This window comes from Carassius auratus, chromosome 22, assembly GCF_003368295.1.
Source record: "Carassius auratus strain Wakin chromosome 22, ASM336829v1, whole genome shotgun sequence".
NCBI classification, from domain to species: domain Eukaryota; kingdom Metazoa; phylum Chordata; class Actinopteri; order Cypriniformes; family Cyprinidae; genus Carassius; species Carassius auratus.
The window spans coordinates 10,399,792-10,427,366 of record NC_039264.1 but is presented as its reverse complement, the minus strand read 5'-3'; the positions used below and the strand labels follow the sequence as shown (position 1 = coordinate 10,427,366).

The window sequence follows — 27,575 nt, the reverse complement described above, 5'->3', positions numbered from 1 at the left end:
ATAATGAGAATTTAGAGATAAAAAGTTGTTTAATTACCAAATACTTATATATATATATATATATATATATATATATATATATATATATATATATATATTAATTTTTTTTGTCATGGGAGAAATTTTTTTATTAATAATTCAGATTTATGTAATGAAATACTAAAACAAATTATTGTACCACAATAATGAAAATACATTTGGGAAAATGGTTACTTCTAATCTAATGAATTTCATGTCAGAATGCAAAATCTTAATATTAGTAAAAGTAGGCCATCTTATTATGCAAAATAGAATTGATTCTTTTTGGGGTGAAATGAGAAAATGAGAAATAGTGCATATGTGTGAGCCACCAGGTAAATTGGGAGTCGTGGTCTAGTGGTTATAGAGTTCGACACCACTGTTCATGGTGTGTGTGTGTGTGTTCACTGCTGTGTGTGTGTGTGCACTCTGGATGGGTTAAATGCAGAGCACAAATTCTGAGAATGGGTCACCATACTTGTCTGTATGTCACTTTCCCTTTAAATATACTAATGCATGGTAATATTTGCACCTTTACTCTCTAGTGGAGAATGACTCCCATTGGCTGTTGTCGTACTAGCTGCTTTGACTGTATGTTTGCATGTGTTCAGTGTAGAGATGGCGGCAGTGACGCTGGTTCCCTCCTGTGGCCGAGGTCTGGAACTCTGCTGCAGGGTTTGAATGGTCTTATGTGACACCGGTTTGCTCTGGAGGGCAGAATCACAGGAGTCGGAGTTGTCTGGGTCGTCCCCGAGCGAGCAGGAGCGGGAGCAGAAGATGAGTCCGCGGCGAGGCAGGAAGGGTCGGCCCAGCAGAGGGAGCCGACAGCAGGCGCAGCAGAAACACGCTTCAGACGCATGCCAGCGCTGGCCCTCGTACGTCATCTGACCCTGCTCTATACCTACACACACATGAGAGAAGCCTCACAGCACTCCTTCAAACCGTTCAATCACGGAAGCACAGCATTTCTCTGTAATGACTGAGCTTTTTACTGCCATTATTGGATGGAACGTTGTGTTTAAATGCAAGTTAAGCTTCTGCATCTGTAGCAATGCTTTCAATTACACAGATAAATCTTCAACAATGCTTCAGTTTGTCAAGAACACTCAGTAAGGGCAAGTGGGCAGCACTACAAATGTTATATATATATATACAGTATTGTTCAAAATAATAGCAGTACAATGTGACTAACCAGAATAATCAAGGTTTTTAGTATATTTTTTATTGCTACGTGGCAAACAAGTTACCAGTAGGTTCAGTAGATTGTCAGAAAACAAACAAGACCCAGCATTCATGATATGCACGCTCTTAAGGCTGTGCAATTGGGAAATTAGTTGAATTAGTTGAAAGGGGTGTGTTCAAAAAAATAGCAGTGTCTACCTTTGACTGTACAAACTCAAAACTATTTTGTACAAACATTTTTTTTTCTGGGATTTAGCAATCCTGTGAATCACTAAACTAATATTTAGTTGTATGACCACAGTTTTTTAAAACTGCTTGACATCTGTGTGGCATGGAGTCAACCAACTTGTGGCACCTCTCAGCTGTTATTCCACTCCATGATTCTTTAACAACATTCCACAATTCATTCACATTTCTTGGTTTTGCTTCAGAAACAGCATTTTTGATATCACCCCACAAGTTCTCAATTGGATTAAGGTCTGGAGATTGGGCTGGCCACTCCATAACATTAATTTTGTTGGTTTGGAACCAAGACTTTGCCCGTTTACTAGTGTGTTTTGGGTCATTGTCTTGTTGAAACAACCATTTCAAGGGCATGTCCTCTTCAGCATAGGGAAACATGACCTCTTCAAGTATTTTAACATATGCAAACTGATCCATGATCCCTGGTATGCGATAAATAGGCCCAACACCATAGTAGGAGAAACATGCCCATATCATGATGCTTGCACCTCCATGCTTCACTGTCTTCACTGTGTACTGTGGCTTGAATTCAGAGTTTGGGGGTCGTCTCACAAACTGCCTGTGGCCCTTGGACCCAAAAAGAACAATTTTACTCTCATCAGTCCACAAAATGTTCCTCCATTTCTCTTTAGGCCAGTTGATGTGTTCTTTGGCAAATTGTAACCTCTTCTGCACATGCCTTTTTTTTAACAGAGGGACTTTGCGGGGGATTCTTGAAAATAGATTAGCTTCACACAGACGTCTTCTAACTGTCACAGTACTTACAGGTAACTCCAGACTGTCTTTGATCATCCTGGAGGTGATCATTGGCTGAGCCTTTGCCATTCTGGTTATTCTTCTATCCATTTTGATGGTTGTCTTCCGTTTTCTTCCACGTCTCTCTGGTTTTGCTCTCCATTTTAAGGCATTGGAGATCATTTTAGCTGAACAGCCTATCATTTTTTGCACCTCTTTATAGGTTTTCCCCTCTCTAATCAACTTTTTAATCAAAGTACGCTGTTCTTCTGAACAATGTCTTGAACGACCCATTTTCCTCAGCTTTCAAATGCATGTTCAACAAGTGTTGGCTTCATCCTTAAATAGGGGCCACTTGATTCACACCTGTTTCTTCACAAAATTGATGACCTCAGTGATTGAATGCCACACTGCTATTTTTTTGAACACACCCCTTTCAAATAATTCAACTAATTGCCCAATTGCACAGCCTTAAGAGCGTGCATATCATGAATGCTGGGTCTCATTTGTTTTCTGAGAATCTACTGAACCTACTGGTAACTTGTTTGCCACGTAGCAATAAAAAAATATACGAAAAACCTTGATTATTCTGGTTAGTCACATTGTACTGCTATTATTTTGAACAATACTGTATATGCAACTAGTGCATTCTCAAGCCTATGAACTAGTTTTGTAGAAAATAATGAAAAAGGGAGCTATTACATTACCATTCAAAATCTGCTATCAGTAACCTTTTTTTATACTTAAAGCTGCATTTATTCGATCAAAAACACAGTGAAATGCTATTACAATTCAAAACAACTTTTCTGTCTGAATATATTATGCAGTGTATTAATTTATTCTATTAAATATTAAATAAAAACAGCTTTATATAATTGTATTTCTGTCATTTCATGCTACAAAGGCATCCTAAAACGCTGCTGAATATTCAGAAAAGGATTTCTACTGCATATTTTGCTTAAATACAGTTTTAGGATGACTAACTTTTCATGCATTAAGACTTTAATTTCACGATTATAAAGTACCCCCCCAATTATATTGTTTAGATTATTTAAAATATATTTATACACCACAGTAGTATTAGTTGCATTGCCTTCAATTTACATGGTTTTGAATAAAAAAATATCAATTATTTACAGTGATGTGATATTGAAAAGTGGATTTCTGATGATGTTTTTGTTGATCCTAATAAATCCTGCTGTATATATTTGCTCTAAATGTTCTTGTGATTCTCTCTGTCACTGTGTGGCAGCGGTGTGTTATGGTGTGTGTGCTCTCACCGATGTGTTCTCCGCAGGTGTCGCAGTATTCGGCGTACAGAGACTCGTAGCAGTGGCAGCAGTACGGCCGGCTCTCTCTCATGATGTAGCGCTGGCCGCCCAGCGCCGTCTCACACTCGAAACAGCAGAAGTGCTTCATGTGCCAGTGCCTGCTCTCAGCCTCCGTACACTCGTCCGCAAAGATGATCTGATCACCACAGGAGGAGCAAGATACTGCGTGAGTCACATGCACCAACTCTGTTTCTGTCACAGAAATATGATCAAACTCTCTTTCAGTTTCAGATTCTTGAACCCGTGTGTCCTGCACGAGCACCGAGGCTCAGCGTGTCTGGCACATGTGTGATGAAAACGGAGCGGTGTGGAAAGCAGTCACCTCGTCGCAGGCCTGGCAGCGGGGTTTGAGGCACTCGGCGTGGTGCCGGCCGCAGTAGATGTGTCCGTCCTGATAGAAGTAAATGAGATCCACCAGCAGCTCGCTACAGGAAGCACACTGGAAGCACTGAGGATGCCAGCAGGAGCCGTGACCCGCTCGCGACGCAAACACTGCTATGTCACCGCCGCAGATCTGCCTGCCACACTGAGACGAAGAGAGCGGGGTGAGAAGAGAGCCACACAAAGTCTTCAAACTCATCATTACATGTAGATAACGCTCCTACACGACCGCTGTGATGAGACCGAAACAAGAAGAACAGCAGAAGGATCACCAAATCTCCTGATCAGTGACTTTTATTTATTTAGAACTTTTATATAATATAATATAATATAATATAATATAATATAATATAATATAATATAATATAATATAATATAATATAATATAATATAATATAATATAATAATAAATCTGTTTAGTTTAACATTTGAAAGCAAAGAATTTAATAAATATTAGAATTGTCAATTTGTTTTTACAAAATTGTAAAATTACTTTTTTTTTACAGTACAATTTATTTACAGTAGTATTATTTCCATAAAAATATTTTTATAACTATGTACAAATTAATAATACAATTTAACCTGTTAATTGTCACTCACGTTTTTGAAGATAGACATGAATGTGCATGATACAGACCTAAATTTTTAAAAATTGGTTAAATATATATTTGGGAGTCTTAGACCTTTCCAACGATATATAGTTTGTCAAGATTAGATTAGATTTGATTGTAATATAGTATAGTCAATGTAGGCGTCCCGTATACGGGACGGGGTGACATTTAACAGGTTAATAACAATGGTTATTATTATTATTGTGACATACGCTTTATTTTAAAGGACAATAGTAAAGCAATATTTCTTTATTCTAATAAATGATTATTAATTTTCTAAATGATTGAAAAACAAAATAATAATAACAACCATTATAATAATAGTAGTATATTTATTATAACTAATATTATTAAATACTACATTTTTTTTTTACAAAACAATAATATTTCTTTAGTACTTTATCTTTATTGATTTAATTTTATATTCATTAAAATTAAATTGTTATTATTGTTACTACTACTAATATTATTAAATACTCCTTTCTTTTTACAGTACAAAACTATTACTATAGTGACATATCTCTATTGATTTCATTTGTATATTTTATTCAAATTAAATTATTCATTATTTAAGCAAATCTGCTTCATATCATTTCTAGCACTCTTTAACTAAGCTTTAGCAGCACTCCATTGTTCTTTAGCAGAGCACAACCTCTATAATAAAGCCAACATTTAACAACAACAAAAAAAGCTTTCTAAGTTAAATTTGATAGAGATACAGACTAGTTCTTTTTCTTTTGTGTTTGATGACGTAAAAAGACTGAGTATTCACACAAATCAACACGACATGACACAAACTGCCTCTCCTCAACACATCCACACCCTCCTGGCATCTACTCATCAGCTGGAGTGCATTATGGCTGTTAAAATGTGGCAAAACTCTTAAAATATCACAGTGGATGAATGGAAAGTATGCGCTTTTATCTAGTACATATGATATCTGCTCAGGCTGGAGTCTGAACTCATCACAGCATGTTAAAAGGTTTCCTGAAGCCGCATGCCAGACGAAAGCCTCTTCAGCTCAAGTAGCTCAATGCACATACCACACTTCAGCTGATACTGTATCCAGATACTGTAAGCACTGTTTGTCCTAGACCAGGAAGCAGTGAGCTGTGATTTCAAGGTGACATTACAGCCGAGAAGATCTTTCATGTCTCTGTTTCTCTACCTGTTGACAGATGGCTCCGGTCATGGTGACCGGAAAGAGTCGTACGATGCCACGGCCCAGATTCTCTCTCTTCCTCTGCTGGCTGAATAACCTCAATTCTTTCTTCTCTTCTTCATCCAGAGTGTTACAGTACTGAGGCTGTGCACACACACACACACGAGACCATCACACACTTACAACCTAACCCTGTCATCATCATTGATCAATTCAGGCCACGATGGAGGGTAAGATCCATGAAAACATGTTGAACATGAAAAAAGAAATTATGTTTTCATAATGAAAATGAAGCCTTATGGCCATTAAGTTTGTTTTGTGATTAAAGGGATACTCCACCCCAAAATGAAAATTTTGTCATTAATCACTCGTTCCTAACCTTTAAAAGCTTTGTTCGTCTTCAGAACACAATTGAAGATATTTTGGATGAATACCGGGAGGCTTGTGACTGTCCCATTGACTGCCAAATAAATAACAGTGTCAAGGTCATGAAAAGTATGAAAGACGTTGTCATAATATTGTCATCAGTGGTTCAACTGTAACGTTATGAAGCGATGACAATACTTTTTGTACTTATCTTAAATTGTGTTCTGAAGACGAATTAAGCTTTAACGGGTTTGGAACAACATGGGGTTAAGTGATTAATGACAACATTTTAATTCTGGGGTTGAATATTCCTTTAAGTTTCCCCCCAAAATATCTTATTAACATAGTAAAAAAAAAAAAAACTGAAGACCAGGCTGTTGGGTTCATAGATTCAGGATTCACTGGAGACGAGAGTGAGGATGTAAACAGTTTTACCTCGCTGTCATGGGCCGGCAGCTGGTGTAAAAGCTGTTTAATACGGTATCGCTCTCCTGGACTGTTGACATATGGGACCTTGTCCTCTGGAATACAGCTGAAGTACTGATACACCTGTACATACATGAACACAGATAATTAACTCTCTCCCCCTTTCTCAACATAGATGTAAAAACCTGAACTTAAATGGTTGTAATTTATGAACGCTTTGGAATACAGACCTAAGGTTGGTCATATTATTGAAAGTGAAAAATAAATAAAAATACTAATAATCATTAAATCAAAAAACGAAAGTGTAAAAAAGTTATAGAAGTTTGTTTACTTTGAAGACAATATGTAAAACTGCTATGAAACCAAAGCCATGCATCTAATTAAGTTAGGTTCCAAATTTGAAGTTGATCTCACAAAAATTGAGGTTTTGTTTAGGTGTTGATAGCCACCGGGTGTAAATGTGTGTAAAAAATACCTTGGGACTCAAGATTAGAACATTTTGATTATAAAATAGTGTAGTAAATTTTGTAATCTTACACTGGACACTGCCTGCCAGGCGGAGGAGCCTGATTTAAAGGACAATGTCTATGGTAATGCAATGTCTGATTTCAAAGCTGCTTTCCCAGGATGAATTTTGACTGTTTCAGCTTTTGAATGATATTTAATTTAAGATGATTACTAAAATATGTGCACAAAAACAGCAACATGGACCCACACTTATAATGCAATTTTAGACTGATCTACAAAACTACTCACAAACTGTCAATTTTCATGTGAGAACAATCTATTCCTGTGCAAGTGGTTATTGGGTAAAAAATGAAATATAATGTGGAGGAAAAAAAACAATGCTTAATATCAAAACTACACGAGGCAACCAAGATGTTGTTTTGTTTTTAGTGAAGCTTGACATGTGAATCACCATTATGTCTCATCGGATTAAAAAGAGCAGCCACTGTTTGACAAAGTGCAAAAGCGGCTGTGATTGGCTGATTCAGACCAAACTCTCCTATCACTAAATAAACCTAACTGTATGTAGCTATAGTCTCCTGAGCGCTGCCTGCTCACCTGTTCAGGCTTGATCCCGGGCGGCACCCAGGCGTATTCTTCCGAGGCGCAGCCCGAGTCATCGTCAGATATGGAGTGCCTCTGGAAGTCCGACACCAGCTTCAACATCATCCTCTCCAGCTGTCCGGGCACAGAGCGCACCACATGCTCCTCCCGCACACACTTACAGTGCACACAGATCTTCCTGTGGAAACAGGTCAGCATAGCGGCGCTGAGTAAGCAACAGCCAAAACAACTAACTCAAACTGAAACTGATGATTCAGGATCTGAAAAAAAGATTAGGGAATCAATACAATTTTGTGTATCAGACAATCAGGCAAACAAAATGATATATTCATTGTTGTATGGAAACTGTTAATACGACTTTATAAACATAAGAAAGAGGGAGACGGCACTGTCCATGGTGCATTTGTGCAACTTCAGCATTTCCTCAAAAAGACAGTTCACGCAAAATAAAAATTGTGCCGTCTACTCATCATCATTTTTCTTGAAACGCAATAGGAGATATTAAGACTAATTTCCACGAAGTGAATTCAGACCATTTATGACTTGTGTGCTGTACAAAAACCCAAAGTAGACTTCACTTTTTACGCGTACACTAATGTAATCAAAACATTACGCACATACTGTATATGCACCGCCTGTTTTTTGTAAAGCTCAAAGTATACTTCTGATTTTACATGTGCGTGAGGTTCCATGTACAGTGCGCTTGATGCTAATTTCCTCACCAGGGGTGCATTTCCCAAAAGCAACTGGTCGCAATTTTCCATTGTTACCAATATAGTTCCAATGGAACTAACAACCATAGTTAGCCAACCATGCTTTTGGAAAATGCAACCCAGAATAGTATGTACATTTGTAACCGGGTCACACATGCGCAGGTCGTTGTTTCAAACGAAACTAAAGAGACAGAACAACAACAACAAAATAGCAGAGACTGCAAGAACAACAGATGGCTGCATTGATGAGCACGTGTGTGAGAGAGTTATGAGGCTCTCGCAACTTTTGTTTAAAAGAGACATAACTTCTGAAGTAAAATAATGCAGAAGATGGACAAAGATGAGGCTTTCTAGAGTGCATGTGTCGTCCGCCTGTGTGATTTCAAAGAGGCTGGCAATAGCAAGCTAACTCTGCAATAAGATATTATTCCACTCTCCCTGCAGACCACTCCACACCTCCTCTAAATCACATGACGGCAGACAGGCCGAGCAGAGGCTAACCAGCAACACGACGAGAGACCGTGTTAGTGGAGGATTGCATACAACACTGTCAGATTAGCTCATGTCTCATTCATTCATATTACAATAATGACACCTTCCATTCTCGCTCAGTCTGAAAATACAAAAACCCAAAGTAGACTTCACTTTTTACGCGTACACTAATGTAATCAAAACATTACGCACATACTGTATATGCACCTCCTGATTTTTGTAAAGCTCAAAGTATACTTTGTGCGTGAGGTTCCATGTACAGTGCGCTTGATGCTAATTTCCTCACCAGGGGTGCATTTCCCAAAAGCAACTGGTCGCAATTTTCCATTGTTACCAATATAGTTCCAATGGAACTAACAACCATAGTTAGCCAACCATGCTTTTGGGAAAGGCACCTTGACACCTTCCATTCTCGCTCAGTCTGCAATAGCGTAAAGGAACGCTCTGATGACGTATTGTCAGTCTGTTGTTCGTTATCTGGCTCGGCTCGGTGTTCATCTCTCTCTTCACAGCAGTTCAGTCAGTGTACTGTTTGAGTGCATGCATTACTCCGGGATATTGGTTTGTTTTAACTCCGAGGGAGTGTCAGACACATTAAACAAGTTAACAGCTTAAGCCATTTGTGGATTAATGCGTATTGAAGACGCGAACCGTTTAAAATGATTCAGTTCAATTTGGTGAACTGTTTCAAAAAGATCCGGTTACATCGAATGATTCGTTCGCGAACCGGATATCACAAACTGCTTTGTTTTGAACTCGCTCACAACAGACACGGAAGAGAACACAATGATGAATAAAGTCATAGTTTTTGCTATTTTTGGACCAAAATGTATTTTGGATGCTTCAACAAATTCTAACTGAGCCTCTGATGTCACATGGACTACTTTGATGATGTTTTTCTTACCTTTCTGGACATGGACAGTATACCGTACACACAGCTTCAATGGAGGGACTGAGAGCTTTCGGACTAAATCTAAAATATCTTAAACTGTGTTCAGAAGATAAACGGAGGTCTTACGGGATTGGAACGACATGAGGGTGAGTTATTAATTACATCATTTTGATTATTTGGTGAACTAACCCTTTAAACACCTGTTTAACACCACTTTATTTTCATAAATTTTCACTTTATTTTCATAATTTTAATTAATTGTAATTTTTTTAGTGTTCCTGTAAATCAATTGGTAGAGCATTGCGATAGCATTTGGATAAAAGCGTCTGCTAAATGCATAAACTTAATAGTAATTTGAAATAAACTCCTTTCAGAGTTGATATGTGATGAGAAAAGGAAGCAGAATGGAATAAAAAAAGGGTGGATTCGATCTCGGGTCAGTCTCAGTCGTGTAAAAAATGTTTTTGCTCGCCAAACCATTGTTTCTGTTTCTGGTTTCAACAATCAGTGGTGGTTACTGCAAATAGCCTTTCAACAGACACGCTGTAATTAATTAGTTATGGATTTTATTTAATCCAGAATGTGGTCAAACCCTGTCACTGACATTCATGTGCACTAGATGATGTCGATGATACCTATTATTACTCAAAACACACCATTATTTCAGGAAGATGATTCATGACTTAAACCACACACACACACACACACACACACACACATAAAAGGTGTTTCATCATGTTCAACTCTAATTCCCATCCCTCAAAAATCATCTCAAAACTGCCCCAGAACCAGACTTTTTACTTTCTCCTGGTCTTACTGTGAACGGTTCATCATTCAGCACATCAATTCAGATTCAGTTCCTCTGCCTTTGCTATGACTTTTCTTTTTGGCTGATGTTACCAATCCCTCTTCATTTTCAGGCTCTCCCTTCTGTCATACAGAGAATTTTCTCAATCCAATCAATTCCTCAATGATAAAATCAAGCCCTGTCCTCATTTTTTTTTCATTGACTATCCTGTCAAATTATGGGAAAAAAGGCCAGGTTGTAAATGGCATTCATGTTTGATATGTATTTATAGTTGAGCATCACATTTAATACATATTTTACTTACATATTACATTTCTTCTACATAAGACATGTATTGCTCATTGAGTATGTAGATCATACAAATCAACTTCATTTAGATACATAACATGAACAAAAATATGCAATTTGGTGCAGTTGCTGATATAGCTAAATATTAGTTTATATTATTAGGAGATACTTTATCTTTCCCAAAAACATGTCAAAGTAAGATGATCTTAAAATGCTTAGTTTTATGATCAATGCTCTTTAGTTTCAAAACATATAATGCAATGCAATACTATTATGATCAAGAGATGAACAAATAAACATTTGATAGCTTGATGTTCATTGATACATTTAACAGGATCTTTTAAAAATATTATACACGGATAATCAAATAAACCAAAAGTACAGCAAGTGTTAATCTTGAAATATTACTAACAATATTGTTTCAATGTTACTTTAAATAAAATCTGTGAAGATTTCATAGAAAAAAAAATTACCTGAAGAGTTTTACATACAATAGGATTTTTACTTGGTCAAAAGTATAAACTATCGATCAGACAACAGAAGGCATGTTGGAGATTGTGTACGACAGGTTTTTCAGTAAAAATGTGATTATGTTCATAACTTATAATGTGCTAATCAAACATAATACAGTAGGTTTAAAGGTAAATTGACAAAAGTTTAAGAGTATAGAGTTTGTGTTCTATTCCTAATGAAATACAGATGATGTGTTGACTTACGGATACAGTTTGAGATGTTTAAATAACACTTTTTACATTTGCATCATGAAATAAAACTAAATTATGACTACTAATATATATATTTTTTCTGTAATATTGTTATTTATCATACAATAAGTGTTTTAAAGCCATCAACTAATGTAATGAAAACAATCAGTAATCCTAAAAACATTAGATTAAAAGAGAATGAATGAATACGTACTGAATACAGCTCAAGAATCAGCCAGAAAATGTCCAGGTGCGACACACTTTTCAAAGAAACTAGTCCTCTATCCTGACTTTGTCCCAACAAAACTCAAAACAAGCGTCGCCCTCGGACGGAGCGCAGCTGTGACTGATGAACACGTGTTCATGATATCAAACCCCTTCATCTCTGCTTTCTCTCTGTGTCACGCTGAGAATGAGGTCAGAGCCGGGTCGCCAGGTCCACACGGAGGTGAAGCGGGAATAGAGCGGCCTGTGTGTGTGTGTGAGAGTGAGAGTGTGAGTGTGAGTGTGAGTGTGTGTGAGTGTGAGTGTGTGTGTGAGTGTGTGTGTGTGAGTGTGTGTGTGTGTGTGAGTGTGTGTGTGTGCGTGTGTGTGAGGGTGTATGTGTGTGTGAGTGTGTGTGTGCGTGTGAGTGTGCGTGTTAGTGTGTGTGAGTGAGTGTGTGTGTGTGTGAGTGAGAGTGAGTGTGATTGTGTGAGTGTGTGTGTGTGAGTGAGTGAGTGTGTGTGTGTGTGTGTGGGAGTGAGTGAGTGAGTGAGTGAGTGTGTGAGTGAGTGTGTGCGTTAGTGTGAGTGTGTGTGTGCGTGAGTGTGTGTGAGCGTGTTATTGTTTGTGTGTGTGTGTGTGAGTGAGTGTGTGTGTGAGTGAGAGTGAGTGTGATAGTGTGAGTGTGTGTGTGTGAGTGAGTGAGTGAGTGTGTGAGTGAGTGTGTGTGTGTGTGTTAGTGAGTGTGTGTGAGTGTGTGTGAGTGAGTGAGTGTGTGAGTGAGTGTGTATGTGTGTGTGTGTGTGTGTGTGTGTGTGTATGTGTACGGATGGATGGGGGTGTAATCCTCCTCAGTACAGTTATGAGAGAGGCGCTGGTGTTCTAAATCAGACATCAGTTCATTTTAATGGACAGCTTCAGTCCCCATGTCTGACAGGGAAATAGAAAGTATGTCTGATAGTGTGTAGGGTTTTGGTGACAGAGGCTGAACAAGCACAGATGGAAGACAAAAGCAGCTTTTCACTGATTTTACTCTCTTCCTCCACCTATCCACCACTCCTTTCTACCAATCCCTTCTTCTCTGTGTAAGCCGTCACTCCGTGTCCTCAGCCGAACTTAAGTCAATAAGACAATATTATATATAATCATATATTTACACAGTAAGTAGAGTAAAACACAGTTAAATCAGTTGTATTGTGTGGTCTTATTACAATTAAACATGAATATTGTCTTTTTGAATACATTTTACAAAATTATGTAATCTAATTTATTCCTGTGATCAAAGCTGTATTTTCAGCATCATTCCTCCCGTCTTCAGAGTCACATGATCCTTCAGAAATCAATGCAGTATGCTGATTTGCTGCTCAAGAAACATTTCTGGTTATCAATGTTGAAAACAGCTGTGCTGCTTTATAATGTTTTTGCTGTTGTTGATGTTCAGGATTCTTTGATGAAATAGAATGTTTAAAAGAACAGCATTTATTTCAAATTGAGTGTTTGTAACATTCTAAAATGTCTTTACTGTCACTTTGGGAAACTTTAATATTTACTTAAAGTATCTAATTATAAAAAATAGAAAAATCTCACCGAAGTTGTCTTGTATATTAAATAATGAATATAATTCATTAGCACGATATGATAGATAATTCAGTAACTGTAATTAAGTTATTATCAATATATTATATATCAAAACATCGCAAAAAACAAACAAAGATCAGACACAAAGTGTTTAAAGCACTTTAAGCACACCTACATATTTGAGCTCAGATTATAAAAAGAAAAAATTATGTATTATCCAATTTAATGTCTTAACAGACTGAGGTGTTTGTTACTACATACCTCCTATAACTCCGCCATTTTAAAAGCTGTCTGAAAACTTTGACCAAAAGAGAAGATTCTTAAATGGACATATTTATTTCGATATTTAAGACTTTATTTTGGGTAAGTTTCACTATTTATTGTAAAATTAAGAGCTTAAATGTTTAGACTTTAGAAAGATTATAACCTGGAACTTGGATGTGGGAAATAATTACATTTAGATCCAAAAGAGAGTTTTTAGCAACACAGTGCAGATGCTACAGAACACAGATGTGCAAGATTGTGTGCTATGCTAATATATTACTTCACAGACATTACTGGCTAGTACCTTTACCACCATAATATTATATATTGACAGATTATTGCTGGTCTGTGGTTTTAAACTGCTGTATGTTTTAAAGATTTCATATTATTTTAAGGTGAGCGTAAAGGGGTGCACTACTATGAAAACAACTCAGCTTTAGTGTGACATTAATAAGTATAATTTCATAGATATTGTTAATAAAAGTTGTTCATGATAAAATTTATTAACTTAATATATTACCTAGATTATTTATTTTGCTAAATCTTTTTTTTTATTATTTTAATACATATTACAAGACATGTATTAACAGAAACGGCCTGGTTAAAATGTTTTATTTTTATTTTTTTTTGTAGTTTGAATAGCTACTACCATTCAAAAATACCCTGCGAATATCTGTGCTCCATACAGATTCACATTTTGGCGACTGTTAAAATGTTTGTGTTGAAAATGTGACTTAATAAAAGGAGCTTACTCTTATAAAATATTGTTTCTGTTAAATACATTATGGTGACAAACATGTCTGATGTTGTTCAGTGTGCTTTTAATTGTTCTGAAACTCCCAAGTATTGTAATTGTATTTTTTTTTATTAGATGTTATAATGCAGTTAAGTCAGTATACATCATTGAAACTAATCTATGTTGTGTAACTCAATTAAAGTTGTTGATGTGAAGAAAAAATAGTTTGAATGAGTTATAATTTTTGCCATTTAGAATAAAATCTAATATTTTTGTGTGAGAGATTAATCTTTTGTTTTAAAATATTTTTTTTTTGTAATTAAATCTTGTACCTTGAAATTGTCTCAATGTAGACTTTGGTGAGCTTAATAGATACATTTACCCTATTAATTTTGATATCTAGCCACTTTCAGACAACCCCCCCCCCCCCCATAGTAGAATAATGATGTGCAACTTATTTTAAAAATGAAAATTACAGGATTACATTTTAACTTGATTTATTATATCTGCCATCGTAAAAAACGGTTTCCCTCCACAGTCCGGTAATCATGCATTATTTATTATAAAACTGCATTTCTGCATTCATAAGCTACTTGTCTGAAAAATCTGAGGTGGAATATTTACAAAATTTTAGACAATATTTAAAACTGAATAAATACTCCAAAATCTGTTATTCAACAAAGAAACCAGAGAAAAACTCCCACAAGACAACAGCACAGTTCTGCCAAACTACAGCCAATACATCATCATAATCATCATCATCATCATCATCGTCGTCAATCATCATCATAACTGCTGCTGTTCTGACTGTCGAACAGACTTCCTGTCAGACGGGTTCAAACACAAACCTTTTTGATATGCTTTACAAGATCCTATTCTAAGGCACCGAACACCAAGTGATCAGTATCCAGAGTATATTACCTTGATTACAGTGCCATCCATGACACAGCAAAATCCATTTCCAATTTGGTTTTTAAGAGCTGTAATGTGTCGAACTGTTCAAACTTAAGGAGGTCTAAGCAAGTTTAGCCACTCTTCAGTGGCAGCGTAGCGAATAAAACGTCATCCCGCTTGAGCCGAGTCAAATGACGCTCCTCTCTGCTTCTCTGATTCTCGCCCCTCAGGCCGCTGGAGCCAACACTGGACCCAAACAATAGATGCCTTCCTTCACCATCCCTCCCCTCTGCCTCCTCCCTCACTAACATGTGTCAGATTTCATTTTTCAAACATGTTCTCATCTATAACAGCTAAAGACGTACAGTATGAAGTTGCCTCTCTTTTGCCTCTTTCATCTTAAAAGAATATTCTGGTTTTAATTTAAATTAAACTCAATGGACAGCATTGGTGGTGTAACTGTGACTGATTACCACAGAAAATTTCTCTCACAAAATGAGAGAAAGCTTCAACTGTGCCACGCTGCGACCCTACCTCCCTGTATATATATATATATACCCCATCAGCACCCCATCACTCTCCTTCTTGCTCAAATAGCCCTTGATGCCTTCAGTGGGACTCTACAATTTTCATAGTCATGAAAATAAAGAAAACTCTTTGAATGAGGTGTGTCCAAACTTTTGGTCTGTACTGTGTATATATATATGGGTTGCTGTGAGAATACTATATAGTAAGACTAATATGCATGTTAACACGATTTTAGTGTGTATAATTCACTCATTTAACTTCACTCAAGTTATATCCAGCTTCCCAATGCCATAAACTTTTAAAAAACTCTAAATAGCATTATTTAAACAGCTAGAACAGCATAGATACATTTTTCTCCAAAAATTGGCACCATTCCCATCAATTAAAATGACTCACTGTAACCTTGCTGTTGTTTTTTTTTTTAACATTATGTCACAAATGCCTTCAGGTTAGATATTGAACTTTTTATATTGAACTTTTACGTGGTTGAAAATGAGAATAGACTTACAGTTACAATAGAATGTACTGTATAAAGGTCCAAGATCACACAATTTTCAAACTATCAAAGCGGTACAGAGTTTTTGTCTAGTGAAAGTCTTCTGGAAAGTTGTTTTGTCAGCTGAACAGTCGGTATGTTGTTAAACAACAATACAATCCACTTAACACGCTGTACTTCCAGGTTTCCATGAACCTAACATTCACCACTTCGTTTTCATTGCTGTCAAAAAATTAAACATGGTGTCACCCTTGCTGCAGCACTCATATTTTCTTAAGAAAATTTTAAAATTGAGTTTGATTTACTATAAAAACCACTAAGACTGCTATTGCAACCAAATGAATGGAGGTTAGGTTTTAATAAGCTTGTCAATCAATGGAGAAAGTATTCGTCAGCCAGAATGTTTTAACAAGGCCTCCGTCAGCATGTTTGTCAGTCTCCTCATTCTTGTCAATCTTTACATCTTTGATGTGGTCCAGTCAAGTCAAAACATGTCAAGTTAAAGATCCTTTATAAAACAGATAGTTTTGAATCTTAAGCCCAAAGTATCCTTTGATTTTCACAAGTACGTTATCGTACATGTACAGAACATGTGGCATTCATTTCCTTATCAGTATGGCACTCCTGTACTGTACACACAAAGCCTGATTTGTCTAACTCTGAGTCCTTTGCAAGCGCCGCTCATGTGGGATTCACAATTTTGTCTTGAAAGTTTGTTAACACAGGGAGGTGTACAACATGTAAATGGTAAACAACAAACACAACTAAGGAAACAGCACACAGCAGAGAGTGCACTTACCCGGCCGAGATCAGACACTGCTTGTGTTTTTTGTAACTTGCAACTTGTAAAATTAGGAAAAGAAAAGTGAGAGCCAAAAAAAAAGTGATCTCTCTCTCTCTCTCTCTCTCTCTCTCTCTCTCTCGCTCTCTCTCTGTCGTTAGAAGCAGAGCGCGCAGACTCAGAGTTAATGCAAGTGCAAGCATGGTGATAATGTTTTCTATGACACTCAAATTGCGTCAAAGCATATTTTAGGTTGATACAGCTAGCACGCATGTGCAGTCTCGAGCGCGTTTCATGTTTCTATGGCAACCAGTGAGGGACACTTCGACCGCAAAATCGCGCTTTTCAATAATTTTTTATAATAATAAAAAATGAACCGTTTAATCTTAAAGATTTAGAGCCCGACCGATATTATCGGCCGATATGAGCTTATTGCATTTAAATCGGCATCTGCGTTTATAACGGCCGATGAAACATGAGAAACATAGTCTCATGCTTCACTCATGTGAAATGATTTAGTTCATACACTGTAAGTTATATAAAAACGGTGTGGTAGTTCTAGCTAACGGTCCTATCATTATCATTTCTAAATATTCTGTAACATCACTTACAGCCGCTAATGCATTGCTATATTAGATTAGCCACAAAGCTAATACCATGTTTATCAGTCGAAGAGCGCGAACGTAAATAAGAGGTCAAACGATTGTATAACGTTTGCATTTAACTTATTCTAAATATATCTGCATTGTTTCCCACATAATGACCGCGTAACTGTGGCAGGGGTGTGCGTGTAGTCAATGACTAGAAGTTATGTACAGCATGCCTCGAAAAAACAACAACTGTTAAGTTATTCTAACGCTAATATGGCTTCCTTTTTAGCAGGCCCCTTAAATGCTTGTTATTAACTTGTTTGAAGGTGGTTCTTCTCAAAATTGACAGCGGTGTGTTCATGACACTAACGTTAACCATTCAACTTCGAATTGATTCTGTGATCTTCCGGTAACAGTAGGCTAACTTTACGTTCGCCAGCGCATGACGATGTTTTGATTCAGACTGCACAAAGAGAAGAGTAGATATACGGGTCCGTTGTGAATGTGTCTGTGAGAGCAAATATAGTGTAGTTACAGTAACTACAGTAGGTGCGTCAGAAATGATTAAACCAGAGGGGACATGTAAATAAATGTGAGCTGAACAAGCGCTTTTTTTTCTTTTCTTTTTTACAGATTGTTTCAAAGCAGCTTTACAGACATAACAGGAAAATGTTGTAATAATATTGTTAAATACAAGTAGGTAATAGGTAATACCTATTGTAGAGCTGTAATTGGGCCTTAAAAGTTAGGCCCGACAGGACCCGAGCCCGACAGGTTTCGGCCCGAGCCCGACAAGTACATTTTGATTGACAGCTTTTTTAAAGCCCGAACCTGTTTACAGCCCGACATTATTCAAAATGTCCGCACGCACACAGCTCTTTTGCCTTTTGCCAACAATGAGCAATTTATTCATGTTCTAACATAATTTACTCATAACTAACGTAGACTAGACCACTTGGAAGTTGGAATAAAGAAATAAAATAAGTCCTCTGTGACATCATAACATCTCAGCATTCTAGACATAGGCTCTTTAGCCTATAAATAGACCAACGCACCAATAAAAACGAGTCATTTAAAAAAAAATTAAATTAAGATAAATTTTAAATTAAGATGGGTATTTGGCAATAACGAAATTAAGATAAAGGCTCCGCCGGATTTGCTTTATTTAATAAAAGAATAATGCCAACATTAGCGTAAATACTCTGTCAACATTATGCATTTAAGACTCAATGAATATTTAGTTATCATTTGAAAAACCTTTACTCACAGAGATTAGGCTAGGTCTACATGTTTTTGTGGAGGAAAATGATTGAATCCACTGTAGATGTCTTCAGTGTGTTCCTGCGCTCACTGATGGTGCGTCATTATTCACTCATTATTCTCATTATAAGCATGGTCAAAAATTTTCACACCTCAGACTTTGCTTTAGTTGCTGGTGCAACCAAAACGTAATCACCAGAGGCAACCTCCGTTACACCTGCTCAGTATTCATTTTCGCATCTTTCTCGCGCTAATCGAAACACATCACATGACCGCTCGTTTACCTCGCAAATCGGAGCGCAAGCCCGAGCCCGGCCCGAGCCTGCGTAAGATGATAGAAATTAAGCCCGAACCCATCCCGTCGGGTTCGGGCAAAGATCTTCAGCTCTAACCTATTGCTAGACAAAAAAATATAAATAATAATATATATAATTTTTGCCTATGTAGGAGATCCCTGTTTATTAGGGCCCGAGCACCGAAGGTGTGAGGACCCTATTGTATCTGCTCTGTTTATTATTATTATTACGGTACCAAATGAATTGCCTTTTTGAAGGCCTAAACATACTCAAAAAGTCAGGAAATTTGCACACACCTCCGAACTGGCGAAAATTTATGTCTGATATGGGTTTCAGAAGTGGGCGTGGCAAAATGGCTCGACAGCGCCACCTATACACGTTCAGCGGTGTGCGCCTAAAGCTATGTTTAATGTACATGTATGAAAATCGGTACACACATGTAACACACCAAGACCTACAAAAAAGACTCTTGGAGCAAAATTCTAAACCCAACAGGAAGTCAGATATTTTTTATTTTATGAGCAAATTTTGTGTCATTTTTGCCATTTCCATGCGTTGTATTTGAACAAACTCCTCCTAGAGATTTATTCAGATCAACACCAAATTTGATATGTCTGATCTAACGGCCTTTGCGATGTTAAATTGCGAAGATCTTGAGTTTTTGTCAAAGGGCGTGTCCGTGGCGGCCTGACGAATTTCAATGATTCGCCATGAAAAATGAAGTTGCTATAACTCAGACATACAATGTCCAATCTGCCCCAAACTTCACATGGTTGATAAGACTCTGGACCTGAACAGATTGTCATGCCCATATTCAGTTATACTCCTAGCACCACCTATTGGCAACAGGAAGTGTCATATTTTACGCTGCGAGGAACTACTCCTAGAAATTTTATGACATTAATGTCTATTTTGTGATCAGTCTAATCTAAAAGCCTGTGCAATGTAAAATTGTGAAGATCTTGAGTTTTCGTTAAAGGGCGTGTCCATGACGCCATGACAAAGTTCGATGTCTCACCATGGGAATGAAAGATGTTATAACTCAGGCATAAAATGTCCAATCTTCCCCAAACTTCACTTGTTTGATCAGAGTCCTGACCTGAACACATCTGAAGGACAATATTCCATCGGGTGTGGTAAAATGGTTCGATAGCGCCACCTATACACTTTGAACAGAGTGCGCCTCGTGTTATGTTTCACGTGCATGTACGAAAATCGGTACAAACATGTAACACACCAATACCTACAAAAAAGTCTCTTGGTACGAAATCCGAATCCCAACAGGAAGTCGGTTATTTAGAATTTTCTCTGCAAAATTGGCCTTGTTTTGGTCATTTTCAGGGGTTGTACTTTAACGAACTCCTCCTACAGATTTATTCAGATCAACACCAAACTTGGTCAGTTAAATCTAAAGGCCTTTGCGATGTTAAATTGCGAAGAACTTGAGGTTTCGTTAAAGGGCGTGTCCATGGCGGCCTGACAAATTTCGATGTTTCGCCATGAAAAAGGAAGTTGCGGTAACTCACACATACAATGTCCAAAATGCCCCAAACTTCACATGTTAGATAAGACTTCTGCCCTTAACAGATCTACATGCCCATATTCAGTCATAGTCATAGCGCCACCTGCTGGCAACAGGAAGATTGGAACTGTACATGAAATATACTTTGATATATTCCACTTATATTTATGACTTTAAATGAATATTTCTCACCGTTCACCTTTTTAGTAATGCCACTCGCTGGTGGGGAGCCCGGGTGCGAGGGCCAGTTCATCGCTGCTTGCAGCTTTAATTCTTCTTCTTCTTCTTCTTCTTCTTCTTCTTCTCCCGAATGAATCGCATTTTTGAGGGCTTTAACATGCTCAACAGCGTATCATGAAAAAAAGTCATGAAACTTTGCACACACGTCAAACCTGATGAAAATTTTCGTCTGATATAGGATTCAGAAGAGGGTGTGGCAAAATGGCTCGACAGCGCCATCTATACTAAGAAAATCAACAGCCTTCCAGCTATGTTTCACGTACATGCACGAAAATTGGCACACATATGTAACACACCAATACCTACAAAAAAGACTCTTGGACCAAAATTCTAAACCCAACAGGAAGTCGGTTATTTTTTATATTATGAGCAAATTTTGTGTAATTTTGGTCATTTCCATGTGTTGTATTTTAATGAACTCCTCCTAGAGATTTCTTCAATTCAACACCAAATTTAATATGCCTAATCTAAAGTCCTTTGCGATGTTAAATTGCGAAGATCTTGAGTTTTCGTTGAAGGGCGTGTCCGTGGCGGCCTGGCGAATTTAGATGATTCGCCACGAAAAATGAAGTTGCTATAACTCACACATACAATGTCCAATCTGCCCCAAACTTCACATGTTTGATGAAACTCTGAACCTGAACAGATTGACATGCCCATATTCAGTTATAGTCATAGCGCCACCTATTGGCAACAGGAAGTGTCATATTTTACGCTGTGACGAACTACTCCTAGAAATTTTTTGACATCAATGTCTTTTTTGTGGTCAGTCTAATCTAAAGGCCTGTGCGATGTTCAGTTGTGAAGATCTTGAGTTTTCGTTAAAAGGCGTGTCCACGGCGCCATGGCGAAGTTCGATGTCTCGCCATGTGAATAAAAGATGTTATAACTCAGGCATAAAATGTCCGATATTCCCCAAACTTCACATGTGTGATAAGAGTCCTGACCTGAACAGATCTGCAGGCCAATATTCCACCGGGTGTGGCAGAATGGCTCGATAGCGCCACCTATACACATTCAACGGAGTGTGTCTCGAGCTATGTTTCACGTACATGTACAAAAATTGGTACACACATGTAACTCACCAATATCTACAAAAAAGTCTCTTGGTACGAAATCCGAATCCCAACAGGAAGTCAGTTATTTTGAATTTTCCCTGCAAAATTGGTGTTGTTTTTGCCATTTTCAGGGGTTGTACTTTAACGAACTCCTCCTAGAGATTTATTCAGATCAACACCAAACTTGGTCAGTGTAATCTAAAGCCATTTGCGATGTTAAATTGCGAAGGACTTGAGGTTTTGTTAAAGGGCGTGTCCATGGTGGCCTGACAAATTTCGATGTTTCGCCATGAAGAAGGAAGTTGCTGTAACTCAGACATACAATGTCCAATCTGCCCCAATCTTCACATGTTGGATGAGACTCTTGACCTGAACAGATCTACATGCCCATATTCAGTTATAGTCATAGCGCCACCTATTGGCAACAGGAAGTGACATATTTTACACTGTGACAGACTATTTCTAGAAATTTTATGACATCAATGTCTTTTTTGTGGTCAGTCTAATCTAAAGACCTGTGTGATGTTTAGTTGTGAAGATCTTGAGTTTTTGTTAAAAGGCGTGTCCATGGCGCCGTGACGAAGTTCGATGTCTCGCCATGGGAATAAGAGATGTTATAACTCAGGCATAAAATGTCCAATCTTGATCAAACTTCACATGTGTGATAAGGGTCCTGGTCTGAACAGATCTGAAGGACAATATTCCATCGGGTGTGGCAAAATGGCTCGATAGCGCCACCTATGCATTTTCAATGGAGTGCGTATTCACTTTCAACGTAGTGCGTCTCGAGCTATGTTTCATGAACATGTACAAAAATCGGTACACACATGTAACACACCAATATCTACGAAAAAGTCTCTTGGTACGAAATCCGAATCCCAACAGGAAGTCAGTTATTTAGAATTTTCTCTGCAAAATTGGCGTTGTTTTTACCATTTTCAGGGGTTGTACTTTAACAAACTCCTCCTAGAGATGTATTCATATCAACACCAAACTTGGTCAGTTAAATCTTAAGGCCTTTGAGATGTTAAATGGTGAAGATCTTCGCTGCTTGCAGCTTTAATTATTATTATAATTCTAATGATGACATGAGTAATGATACATGGTGATATTATTAATACACATGCTTATTCTTTCTGTCTCTCTTCAGATGGCTGAAAAAGGTGAATGCTGTAGCAGCAAAGTGTGAGACTACTTCTGCAAATACTTTAACTTTAGTATTATAATTTATTTACAGTACACACACACAGACTGTTAAAACCAGCTTAAACTGGAAGAAAGTAAAAGTGTTAAATGTTTAAAACCAGACTGTTTTTGATAATTAAAAAATATATACTTTTGATATGCAATTGTTTTTTTAACATAATCCCTTCTGGAAAATGTTTTTTACAGCCCACATACATAGAACAGGCAGATATTTTACTACTGAATGTTGTGTAAGTGCAGTTTATAGGAAATGGGTCTAATATCCAGTTTATTTTCAAAATCAAAATATCGGCTTATAAATCGGCTCTTTTAGAGTTAACTCGAGTCAAAATGTACATGTGCACAGTTGCATTTGTCATCTGTCACCGTGACATCAAGTGGACTTTTGAAGCTGAAATAATGAGTGGATTCAGCTTGGACTTGGAATAACGAGAGGAATAACATGGATAACTTTCTTGTCGGAGGATTGTAATGCATCAAAGGCAGTCAGGTACAAGGAAGAGAGACTACGTCTCCCTAAATTAGGTAAGACAAAAAGATGTATTTTTTGCAACAGGTTTATTGACTGTAATAGCAATTTAAGGTGGAATGTGTGACAATCGGGTCCAGGCGGGTCTGTGTCTTCTCGGCGGGTTCAGGTCCAGCTTTCAAATAATCACTTTAATTGAGCTTGCGCTCAGAATTACGTATAAGGTTAGCTTTGCGCATGTGCTGCTCAGAAGTGATGCACGTGGAAACGTAGCGAAAAAGAACAAAACATCGGTCACTAATTAGATAAACAAAACAAAGATTTGTTGGAGGATTTTGATATAAACCAAGAGGTGACTGGTTTACCTTTGCTAAAGTAAGGAAACTTTGCTTCTTTTGATCCTGTAAACAAAAGTTGGTTTCCACGAGACTCACTGGCGCATGCGCAATGCTGACCTCATACATAATTTTCATGGAACTGCTTCCGTTTTACAACATTTTTCGCAAGCTATATTAAAATAATTATTACATTTTAAATATGGATATTTTTTATGAAGTGCATTGATTCACTACAGGCCTTTGTTCACCTCACGGAGCCATTTGAGACACTTTTTTTTTTTTTTATGGAACGGTGCTTTTTATTAGGGGTGCTCCGATCGTTATGCGCATCTCGTCAGCAAAGCCGGTTCTCTAATCAGCTGTTAATCCCATCAGGTGCGTGATTTCACATAGAGCAGCTGTTACTACACAGAGCCGTTGTTAACTGAGAAGATGCGCCAAAAAACGCTGAAAATGAAGTGGATTTGCGCATCTTCTCTATTAACAACGGCTCTGCGTAGTAACAGCTGACATCTTTGCCATTTCAAATCTTGAAGCAACGCAATACCCGCTGACTGCAATGATAGAGCTTGAAAGATAAAAGATCATTTTTAATATAACTCTTATCTGAAAGAAGAAAGTCATATACACCTAGGATGCCTCGGGGTGAGTAAAATGTAGCCTTAATTTCATTTTTTGGGTGAACTAACCCTTTGAATAAACAGTTTTGTATTTCTCTGTTGTTTTTAATCCAACTATAATGTCATTCACAATGCTTCATGGGATTGTGGTTCTTTCCATCACTAAGGTCATTTTGTCAGGTTTTCATCTACTTATTTTGCTTCAAATCAAAGTATGTAATGTTTTGATAGTCCTTGTAGCTAGTTCATGGCTTAAAACATTTTATTATAATTAAAAAAATTCTAAACCCTATGGGAAAAAATGAATGGGAAATTGGGCACTAAAGCACTCTATACTGATATGCAAATTCCCTGTGTTACTTCAGTCATGCTTTTGAAGTACATAATGATAATAATAAATATAATGCAGTATAAACAGCATTCTTTGCTAAAGAGTTGCATGAGTTATGGAGGGATATGGTTTTAGAAACAGATGGAGATTTTCACGATGGCAGCAGTTAGCGGTTGAGTAATGGCTGCTTGACTCTCCATGTGTTATTCAGCTACCATCATCCTGCCAGACTCTTATAATTACCAGGAGGTCACTGGTAACTCAATCAAAATCTCACAAGAGCTGGACAACCTCCATCACAACTGTCTTGGACAACATCTAACTCGTCATGCGTGTCTGCTGGAGTACATGATGAATGCTCACCCTCTCGCTCTCTCTCTCTCTCTGTCTGCTTCTGCTCAGCTGGCACGCTTTCTGGGACCAGTCTATTCATAGACATCTCATAATACTGGCACACACGATCACCATCTAGCTAAATCACACCTAATTAAGTCACAACAATAAGGTGTTTAGGTGTGTTTTTAAATTAAATTTGGTGCTGAATGTAATGCAATGACTTTGCATTAATTTAAGTTCATGCTAATAAATTTATGGTTAGAAATCCCTTTTCCTTTGTTTCTTCCTCAAAGTGTTAATTCAACAAGAGTGTGTTGTTCATGCTAAAAAGGCCGGGTTGCCCACCAGAGTCATAATTACTATTAGCTACTGTTTTACTTTTAATAAATTCAACCTTGGTGAGAATAAGAGATTTCTTTCAAAAACAAATCGTACTGACCAGAAAAAAAAGCTCAAAAAAAGTAGTTCCTGGAAATGCCATTGACTTAGAAAACTGCCAAACTACTGTCCCACTGATAAAATGCTACTAGTACAGTAAGCATTGCTGCGTTTAGAAGTTACTCCCCAACACTGACCTTAACCTAAACATGTGATGTAATGAAGGGAAATGAGAGCGAGTGAATGAGGGCAAGTCAATGACTAAATCAAGTAGAAAGAGTAGGGAGACAGAAGAGGACAACTCTTGAGAGAGGAGGGGAAGTGTGGGAGTCGGGTGGCTCTATTCCTGCAGTCCTGGCAGCAGAAGGACCTGAAAGGACTGATCTTATTAGCCTGACGAGACAGATTAGGACACGAAACAGAGGGCAGATGGGTGGACGTGTGGGAAAGAGTCTGTGAAGAAAAGAACGAGGCAGAACGGGTCGAATATGTGACCCTGTTCCACAAAACCAGTCTTAAGTGTCAATTTTTTCAAAACTGAGGTATATACATCACATGAAAGCTGAATAAATAAGCTTTCCATTGATGTATGGTTTATTAGTTTATTAAAATCTGGAATCTGAGGGTGAAATCACCTTTGAAGTTGTCCAAATTAAGCTCTTAGCAAAAAAGTTTTGACATATTTACTCTCTCTACTATAGGAGAGGAAGAATTGTATAGACTTGTTAAATCATCTAAACCAACAACATGTATGTTAGACCCTATACCATCTAAGCTCTTAAAAGAGGTGCTTCCAGAAGTCATAGGTCCTCTTCTGACTATTATTAATTCCTCATTGTCATTAGGACATGTCCCCAAAACCTTCAAACTGGCTGTTATTAAGCCTCTCATAAAAAAAAAAATAAAAAAAAAAAAAAACTTGACCCCAAAGAACTTGTTAATTATAGACCAATCTCGAATCTCCCTTTTCTGTCCAAGATACTAGAAAAGGTGGTATCCTCACAATTATATTCCTTCTTAGAGAAAAATGGTATATGTGAAGATTTCCAGTTAGGATTAAGACCGTATCATAGTACTGAGACTGCTCTCCTTAGAGTTACAAATGACCTGCTCTTATCATCTGATCGTGGGTGTATCTCTCTATTAGTTTTATTGGATCTTAGTGTGCGTTTGACACAATTGACCACAGCATTCTTTTGCATAGACTTGAACACTTTGTTGGCATCAGTGGAAGTGCATTAGCATGGTTTAAATCATACTTATATGACCGCCATCAGTTCGTAGCAGTGAATGACGATGTATCACCTCGATCACAAGTGCAGTATGGAGTACCTCAAGGCTCAGTACTAGGGCCTCTACTCTTCATGCTTTATATGTTACCCTTGGGAGATATCATCAGGAAACATGGTGTTAGCTTTCACTGTTATGCTGATGATACTCAGCTCTATATTTTCTCGCAGCCCGGTGAAACACACCAATTTGAAAAACTAATGGAATGCATAGTCGATATAAAAAACTGGATGACGAGTAATTTCTTACTGCTAAATTCAGAAAAAACAGAGGTGTTAATTATAGGGCCTAAAAACTCTGCTTGTAACAACCTAAAACACTGTCTAAGGCTTGATGGTTGCTCTGTCAATTCTTCGTCATCAGTTAGGAACCTAGGGGTGCTATTTGATAGAAATCTTTCCTTAGAAAGCCACATTTCTAGCATTTGTAAAACTGCATTTTTCCATCTCAAAAATATATCTAAATTACGGCCTATGCTCTCAATGTCAAATGCAGAAATGTTAATCCATGCATTTATGACTTCAAGGTTAGACTATTGTAATGCTTTATTGGGTGGTTGTTCTGCACACTTAGTAAACAAACTACAGCTAGTCCAAAATGCAGCAGCAAGAGTTCTTACTAGAACCAGGAAGTATGACCATATTAGCCCGGTCCTGTCCACACTGCACTGGCTCCCTATCAAACATCGTATAGATTTTAAAATATTGCTTATTACTTATAAAGCCCTGAATGGTTTA

At 37.5% G+C, this 27,575-nt stretch overlaps 1 protein-coding gene across 4 annotated transcripts in view; it reads right to left on the bottom strand.

Moving 5' to 3' along the window:
• The window catches only part of prickle3 (prickle homolog 3), a 39,481-nt gene that overhangs the window by 2,493 nt on the left and 9,413 nt on the right, over positions 1-27,575 (bottom strand). For 3 of the 4 annotated variants that reach the window (XM_026197657.1, XM_026197658.1, XM_026197660.1), the window contains 6 exons: positions 7,521-7,704; positions 6,465-6,578; positions 5,670-5,807; positions 3,832-4,035; positions 3,459-3,645; positions 551-919 (listed from right to left, as the gene is read on the bottom strand). In XM_026197657.1, the coding sequence (XP_026053442.1) occupies positions 551-919; positions 3,459-3,645; positions 3,832-4,035; positions 5,670-5,807; positions 6,465-6,578; positions 7,521-7,704 (1,196 nt within the window). Of the gene's footprint in view, positions 1-550; positions 920-3,458; positions 3,646-3,831; positions 4,036-5,669; positions 5,808-6,464; positions 6,579-7,520; positions 7,705-11,637; positions 11,922-27,575 lie in introns of those variants that run through there. The other variant, XM_026197659.1, reaches the window with a different exon arrangement.